Here is an 8,975-nt window from a genome sequence, read left to right as displayed (position 1 = left end):
ATGCAGGTAGTGCGCGTCTCGCGAGCTTTCGCGTATTCACCCAGAAGCTGCCGAAATACAAAACCCAAGCGCAGTATAACCCGCTCCACGCACCCGCACAGCCATTCGGTAGTGAGTCAGTGACCAGTACTATTCCCCGCATTCTATTGGCCCGGTCTTCCTTCAAATTTGACAAAAGTTCCGCCCATCCCCCCAATTTGTCCTCTGATTGGCTATTTTTTTTTTTTCAAAAACAAGGAAAATTACCTCAGACTACGGAAGCCCGCTCGTAGGAGCTCCGCCCTGTTGTCATGTGATTCGAGAATTCAATCCCGGCCTGGCCGCGGATTGGCGGAAGGGTTTTGGCGCATTCTCAGGTTTGAAGTTGTTACTCGTAACGGCCCGATCTCAGTATTCACTTTGTGAGGAACGAAACGAGCGAGCTGTGGGCGAAGAGCCGGAGTGTTGTCGCGATCGACTGTGTCGGTTAACGTTACAAGATGGAGTCTGAACCGCTTAAAGTGAGTATGCCCTCGGCTCTGTCACCGAGATGTTACACGAATTTCTGTTTTATTACACTGGAGCTCGTACACGCCTGTCGCTATGTGCACAGCCTTGAGAGACTTCGCGTGTGTGGAACTACAGGTACCAGCATGCTCGCTTTTGAGGAAATCATTTCAATGTGGGAATACTGCACGATGTGTTCCAGCACACACTGAGATTCAGTCATGGAGCTGCGTCACATAGGATTAATAGTCCTCAGCTGGTGTGATACTACAGCTCCCAGCATGCTCAGTACTGGTCAGATGGAGGTAGATGTGATACTACAGCTCCCAGCATGCTCAGTACTGGTCAGAGGGAGGTAGATGTGATACTACAGCTCCCAGTATGCTCAGTGCTGGTCAGAGGGAGGTAGATGTGATATTACAGCTCCCAGTATACTCAGTACTGGTCAGAGGGAGGTAGATGTGATACTACAGCTCCCAGTGTCCTCAGTACTGGTCAGATGGAGGTAGATGTGATACTACAGCTCCCAGCATGCTCAGTACTGGTCAGAGGGAGGTAGATGTGATACTACAGCTCCCAGCATGCTCAGTACTGGTCAGATGGAGGTAGATGTGATACTACAGCTCCCAGTATGCTCAGTGCTGGTCAGAGGGAGGTAGATGTGATACTACAGCTCCCAGCATGCTCAGTACTGGTCAGAGGGAGGTAGATGTGATATTACAGCTCCCAGCATGCTCAGTACTGGTCAGATGGAGGTAGATGTGATACTACAGCTCCCAGCATGCTCAGTACTGGTCAGATGGAGGTAGATGTGATACTACAGCTCCCAGTGTCCTCAGTACTGGTCAGATGGAGGTAGATGTGATACTACAGCTCCCAGTGTCCTCAGTACTGGTCAGATGGAGGTAGATGTGATACTACAGCTCCCAGTGTCCTCAGTACTGGTCAGATGGAGGTAGATGTGATACTACAGCTCCCAGTATGCTCAGTGCTGGTCAGAGGGAGGTAGATGTGATACTACAGCTCCCAGTATGCTCAGTGCTGGTCAGAGGGAGGTAGATGTGATACTACAGCTCCCAGTATGCTCAGTACTGGTCAGAGGGAGGTAGATGTGATGATACAGCTCCCAGCATGCTCAGTACTGGTCAGAGGGAGGTAGATGTGATGATACAGCTCCCAGCATGCTCAGTACTGGTCAGATGGAGGTAGATGTGATACTACAGCTCCCAGCATGCTCAGTACTGGTCAGAGGGAGGTAGATGTGATACTACAGCTCCCAGTATGCTCAGTGCTGGTCAGAGGGAGGTAGATGTGATATTACAGCTCCCAGTATACTCAGTACTGGTCAGAGGGAGGTAGATGTGATACTACAGCTCCCAGTGTCCTCAGTACTGGTCAGATGGAGGTAGATGTGATACTACAGCTCCCAGCATGCTCAGTACTGGTCAGAGGGAGGTAGATGTGATATTACAGCTCCCAGCATGCTCAGTACTGGTCAGATGGAGGTAGATGTGATACTACAGCTCCCAGTATGCTCAGTGCTGGTCAGAGGGAGGTAGATGTGATACTACAGCTCCCAGCATGCTCAGTACTGGTCAGAGGGAGGTAGATGTGATATTACAGCTCCCAGCATGCTCAGTACTGGTCAGATGGAGGTAGATGTGATACTACAGCTCCCAGCATGCTCAGTACTGGTCAGATGGAGGTAGATGTGATACTACAGCTCCCAGTGTCCTCAGTACTGGTCAGATGGAGGTAGATGTGATACTACAGCTCCCAGTGTCCTCAGTACTGGTCAGATGGAGGTAGATGTGATACTACAGCTCCCAGTGTCCTCAGTACTGGTCAGATGGAGGTAGATGTGATACTACAGCTCCCAGTATGCTCAGTGCTGGTCAGAGGGAGGTAGATGTGATACTACAGCTCCCAGTATGCTCAGTGCTGGTCAGAGGGAGGTAGATGTGATACTACAGCTCCCAGTATGCTCAGTACTGGTCAGAGGGAGGTAGATGTGATGATACAGCTCCCAGCATGCTCAGTACTGGTCAGAGGGAGGTAGATGTGATGATACAGCTCCCAGCATGCTCAGTACTGGTCAGATGGAGGTAGATGTGATACTACAGCTCCCAGCATGCTCAGTACTGGTCAGAGGGAGGTAGATGTGATATTACAGCTCCCAGCATGCTCAGTACTGGTCAGATGGAGGTAGATGTGATACTACAGCTCCCAGTATGCTCAGTGCTGGTCAGAGGGAGGTAGATGTGATACTACAGCTCCCAGCATGCTCAGTACTGGTCAGAGGGAGGTAGATGTGATACTACAGCTCCCAGTATGCTCAGTGCTGGTCAGAGTTAGGTAGATGTGATACTACAGCTCCCAGTATGCTCAGTGCTGGTCAGAGGGAGGTAGATGTGATACTACAGCTCCCAGTATGCTCAGTGCTGGTCAGAGGGAGGTAGATGTGATACTACAGCTCCCAGCATGCTCAGTACTGGTCAGATGGAGGTAGATGTGATACTACAGCTCCCAGCATGCTCAGTACTGGTCAGATGGCGGTAGATGTGATACTACAGCTCCCAGCATGCTCAGTACTGGTCAGATGGAGGTAGATGTGATACTACAGCTCCCAGCATGCTCAGTACTGGTCAGATGGAGGTAGATGAGATACTACAGCTCCCAGCATGCTCAGTACTGGTCAGATGGAGGTAGATGAGATACTACAGCTCCCAGCATGCTTAGTACTGGTCAGATGGAAGTAGACGAGATACTACAGCTCCCAGCATGCTCAGTACTGGTCAGATGGAGGTAATGTGATACTACAGCTCCCAGTATGCTCAGTACTGGTCAGAGGGAGGTAGATGTGATACTACAGCTCCCAGTATGCTCAGTGCTGGTCAGAGGGAGGTAGATGTGATACTACAGCTACCAGTATGCTCAGTGCTGGTCAGAGGGAGGTAGATGTGATACTACAGCTCCCAGCATGCTCAGTACTGGTCAGATGGAGCTGTAGTATCACATCTACCTCCCAGTGTCCTCAGTACTGGTCAGATGGAGGTAGATGTGATACTACAGCTCCCAGCATGCTCAGTACTGGTCAGAGGGAGGTAGATGTGATACTACAGCTCCCAGCATTCTCAGTACTGGTCAGATGGAGGTAGATGTGATACTACAGCTCCCAGCATGCTCAGTACTGGTCAGATGGAGGTAGATGTGATACTACAGCTCCCAGCATGCTCAGTACTGGTCAGATGGAGGTAGATGTGATACTACAGCTCCCAGCATGCTCAGTACTGGTTAGATGGAGGTAGATGTGATACTACAGCTCCCAGTGTCCTCAGTACTGGTCAGATGGAGGTAGATGTGATACTACAGCTCCCAGTGTCCTCAGTACTGGTCAGATGGAGGTAGATGTGATACTACAGCTCCCAGTGTCCTCAGTACTGGTCAGAGGGAGGTAGATGTGATACTACAGCTCCCAGTGTCCTCAGTACTGGTCAGAGGGAGGTAGATGTGATACTACAGCTCCCAGCATGCTCAGTACTGGTCAGATGGAGGTAGATGTGATACTACAGCTCCCAGCATGCTCAGTACTGGTCAGATGGAGGTAGATGTGATACTACAGCTCCCAGCATGCTCAGTACTGGTCAGATGGAGGTAGATGTGATGCTACAGCTCCCAGCATGCTCAGTACTGGTCAGATGGAGGTAGATGTGATACTACAGCTCCCAGCATGCTCAGTACTGGTCAGAGGGAGGTAGATGTGATACTACAGCTCCCAGCATGCTCAGTACTGGTCAGAGGGAGGTAGATGTGATACTACAGCTCCCAGCATGCTCAGTACTGGTCAGAGGGAGGTAGATGTGATACTACAGCTCCCAGTATGCTCAGTGCTGGTCAGAGGGAGGTAGATGTGATACTACAGCTCCCAGTATGCTCAGTACTGGTCAGAGGGAGGTAGATGTGATGATACAGCTCCCAGCATGCTCAGTACTGGTCAGATGGAGGTAGATGTGATACTACAGCTCCCAGCATGCTCAGTACTGGTCAGAGGGAGGTAGATGTGATATTACAGCTCCCAGCATGCTCAGTACTGGTCAGATGGAGGTAGATGTGATACTACAGCTCCCAGTATGCTCAGTGCTGGTCAGAGGGAGGTAGATGTGATACTACAGCTCCCAGCATGCTCAGTGCTGGTCAGAGGGAGGTAGATGTGATACTACAGCTCCCAGCATGCTCAGTACTGGTCAGAGGGAGGTAGATGTGATACTACAGCTCCCAGTATGCTCAGTGCTGGTCAGAGGGAGGTAGATGTGATACTACAGCTCCCAGTATGCTCAGTGCTGGTCAGAGGGAGGTAGATGTGATACTACAGCTCCCAGTATGCTCAGTGCTGGTCAGAGGGAGGTAGATGTGATACTACAGCTCCCAGCATGCTCAGTACTGGTCAGATGGAGGTAGATGTGATACTACAGCTCCCAGCATGCTCAGTACTGGTCAGATGGAGGTAGATGTGATACTACAGCTCCCAGCATGCTCAGTACTGGTCAGATGGAGGTAGATGTGATACTACAGCTCCCAGCATGCTCAGTACTGGTCAGATGGAGGTAGATGAGATACTACAGCTCCCAGCATGCTCAGTACTGGTCAGATGGAGGTAGATGAGATACTACAGCTCCCAGCATGCTTAGTACTGGTCAGATGGAAGTAGACGAGATACTACAGCTCCCAGCATGCTCAGTACTGGTCAGATGGAGGTAATGTGATACTACAGCTCCCAGTATGCTCAGTACTGGTCAGAGGGAGGTAGATGTGATACTACAGCTACCAGTATGCTCAGTGCTGGTCAGAGGGAGGTAGATGTGATACTACAGCTCCCAGCATGCTCAGTACTGGTCAGATGGAGCTGTAGTATCACATCTACCTCCCAGTGTCCTCAGTACTGGTCAGATGGAGGTAGATGTGATACTACAGCTCCCAGCATGCTCAGTACTGGTCAGAGGGAGGTAGATGTGATACTACAGCTCCCAGCATTCTCAGTACTGGTCAGATGGAGGTAGATGTGATACTACAGCTCCCAGCATGCTCAGTACTGGTCAGATGGAGGTAGATGTGATACTACAGCTCCCAGCATGCTCAGTACTGGTCAGATGGAGGTAGATGTGATACTACAGCTCCCAGCATGCTCAGTACTGGTTAGATGGAGGTAGATGTGATACTACAGCTCCCAGTGTCCTCAGTACTGGTCAGATGGAGGTAGATGTGATACTACAGCTCCCAGTATGCTCAGTACTGGTCAGAGGGAGGTAGATGTGATACTACAGCTCCCAGCATGCTCAGTACTGGTCAGAGGGAGGTAGATGTGATACTACAGCTCCCAGTATGCTCAGTGCTGGTCAGAGGGAGGTAGATGTGATACTACAGCTCCCAGTATGCTCAGTACTGGTCAGAGGGAGGTAGATGTGATACTACAGCTCCCAGTATGCTCAGTACTGGTCAGAGGGAGGTAGATGTGATGATACAGCTCCCAGCATGCTCGGTACTGGTCAGATGGAGGTAGATGTGATACTACAGCTCCCAGCATGCTCAGTACTGGTCAGAGGGAGGTAGATGTGATATTACAGCTCCCAGCATGCTCAGTACTGGTCAGATGGAGGTAGATGTGATACTACAGCTCCCAGTATGCTCAGTGCTGGTCAGAGGGAGGTAGATGTGATACTACAGCTCCCAGCATGCTCAGTGCTGGTCAGAGGGAGGTAGATGTGATACTACAGCTCCCAGCATGCTCAGTACTGGTCAGAGGGAGGTAGATGTGATACTACAGCTCCCAGTATGCTCAGTGCTGGTCAGAGGGAGGTAGATGTGATACTACAGCTCCCAGTATGCTCAGTGCTGGTCAGAGGGAGGTAGATGTGATACTACAGCTCCCAGTATGCTCAGTGCTGGTCAGAGGGAGGTAGATGTGATACTACAGCTCCCAGCATGCTCAGTACTGGTCAGATGGAGGTAGATGTGATACTACAGCTCCCAGCATGCTCAGTACTGGTCAGATGGAGGTAGATGTGATACTACAGCTCCCAGCATGCTCAGTACTGGTCAGATGGAGGTAGATGTGATACTACAGCTCCCAGCATGCTCAGTACTGGTCAGATGGAGGTAGATGAGATACTACAGCTCCCAGCATGCTCAGTACTGGTCAGATGGAGGTAGATGAGATACTACAGCTCCCAGCATGCTTAGTACTGGTCAGATGGAAGTAGACGAGATACTACAGCTCCCAGCATGCTCAGTACTGGTCAGATGGAGGTAATGTGATACTACAGCTCCCAGTATGCTCAGTACTGGTCAGAGGGAGGTAGATGTGATACTACAGCTCCCAGTATGCTCAGTACTGGTCAGAGGGAGGTAGATGTGATACTACAGCTACCAGTATGCTCAGTGCTGGTCAGAGGGAGGTAGATGTGATACTACAGCTCCCAGCATGCTCAGTACTGGTCAGATGGAGCTGTAGTATCACATCTACCTCCCAGTGTCCTCAGTACTGGTCAGATGGAGGTAGATGTGATACTACAGCTCCCAGCATGCTCAGTACTGGTCAGAGGGAGGTAGATGTGATACTACAGCTCCCAGCATTCTCAGTACTGGTCAGATGGAGGTAGATGTGATACTACAGCTCCCAGCATGCTCAGTACTGGTCAGATGGAGGTAGATGTGATACTACAGCTCCCAGCATGCTCAGTACTGGTCAGATGGAGGTAGATGTGATACTACAGCTCCCAGCATGCTCAGTACTGGTTAGATGGAGGTAGATGTGATACTACAGCTCCCAGTGTCCTCAGTACTGGTCAGATGGAGGTAGATGTGATACTACAGCTCCCAGTGTCCTCAGTACTGGTCAGAGGGAGGTAGATGTGATACTACAGCTCCCAGTATGCTCAGTGCTGGTCAGAGGGAGGTAGATGTGATACTACAGCTCCCAGCATGCTCAGTACTGGTCAGATGGAGGTAGATGTGATACTACAGCTCCCAGCATGCTCAGTACTGGTCAGATGGAGGTAGATGTGATACTACAGCTCCCAGCATGCTCAGTACTGGTCAGATGGAGGTAGATGTGATGCTACAGCTCCCAGCATGCTCAGTACTGGTCAGATGGAGGTAGATGTGATACTACAGCTGGTCAGATGGAGGTAGATATGATACTAGAGCTCCCAGCATGCTAACTACTAGACAGATTGGGGGTATATGTTACAGAGCTCCCATCCTCACTACTGGTCAGATGGGGAGAGATGCGTTATTAGGCATGTGCACACGTCCGGAATTCCCGCGGTTTTTTTCCGCAGCAAAATCGCATCACAGAAACATACACAGCAGGCTCATTCTTTGTGCGAAATCGCGGGAATCCTGCACACACAGAAATCCATTGTTTCACTTACTTTCCGCATGTGGCTATGCCCACCATGCGCAAAATAAGCGGAAAATGTGCGGATGGTACCCAGGGTCTGGAGGAGAGAAGACTGTACTCCAGGCTCTGGGTACCATATCCCTGTAAAAAAGAGAGAATTAAAATAAAAAATGGGGTTATTCTCACCTTCTGGCGTCCCCCGCAGCATCACCAGGCCTCAGCGATGCTCCTGCCATCTCCCGTTCCCAGCGATGCCTTGCGACAATGACCTTTGATTACGTAGCGGTCTCACGAGACCGCTACATCATCAAAGGTCATTGTCACAAGGCATCACTGGGAACGGGACTTCCCGGGAGCATCGCGAGGATCGGAAACGCTGAGCTGGACTCCGAAAGGTGAGAATAACACCATTTTTTATTTTTAACTTTATATCTTTTTACTACTGATGCTGCATAGGCAGCCTTAATAGTAAAAAGTTGGTCACACTAGTCAATCAGTTTTCCAAGCGATGATACAGATTGCTTGCAAAATGCTAGTTAAAACGCGGGAATTACACATGCGGAATTCTAGCGTATTTCGAGTTGCGGAATTTGTGGGAATTACGCAACTTGTGCATATAGCCTTAGAGCTCCCAGCCTCCTCACTACTGTTCAGATGGAAGCTGATGTGGTACTAGAGCTCCTAGCCTCCTCACTATTGGTCAGATGGGGATACAAGTGGTACTAGAGCTCCCAGTCTCATCACTACTGGTCAGATGAGGAGAGATGCGGTATTAGAGCTCCCAGCCTCCTCCCTACTGGTCAGATGGAGGTAGATGTGGTATTAGAGCTCCCAGCCTCCTCCCTACTGGTCAGATGGAGGTAGATGTGGTATTATAACTCCCAGCCTCCTCATTACTGGTCAGATGGTGATACTGTCTGCTGAGCCGTGCATCTAATCCTATCCTGTGTGATGCTGTCTGCTGAGCCGTATATCTCCTATCCTGTGTGCTGAGCCGTGTATCTAATCCTAACCTGTGTGATACTGTCTGCTGAGCCGTGTATCTAATCCTATCCTCTGTGATACTGACTGCAGAGCTGTGTATCCCTCG

General features: G+C 50.1%; 1 protein-coding gene across 1 annotated transcript in view; it reads left to right on the top strand.

The window, feature by feature from the left end:
• The first annotated feature begins 262 nt into the window (after positions 1-262).
• TOP2A (DNA topoisomerase II alpha) overlaps positions 263-8,975 on the top strand; it is a 66,116-nt gene continuing 57,403 nt past the window's right edge. Inside the window, exon 1 of the mRNA XM_073572624.1 lies at positions 263-500. Coding sequence (XP_073428725.1) covers positions 480-500 — 21 coding nt within the window. The 5' untranslated portion in view covers positions 263-479. The remainder of the gene's footprint in view (positions 501-8,975) is intronic.

This window comes from Dendrobates tinctorius, unplaced genomic scaffold (genome assembly GCF_039654945.1).
Source record: "Dendrobates tinctorius isolate UK_male_01 unplaced genomic scaffold, ASM3965494v1 ptg000032l, whole genome shotgun sequence".
Taxonomy (NCBI): Eukaryota; Metazoa; Chordata; class Amphibia; order Anura; family Dendrobatidae; genus Dendrobates; species Dendrobates tinctorius.
Note: the sequence above shows the minus strand (reverse complement) of the source record. Positions and strands in the feature narration are given on the sequence as shown.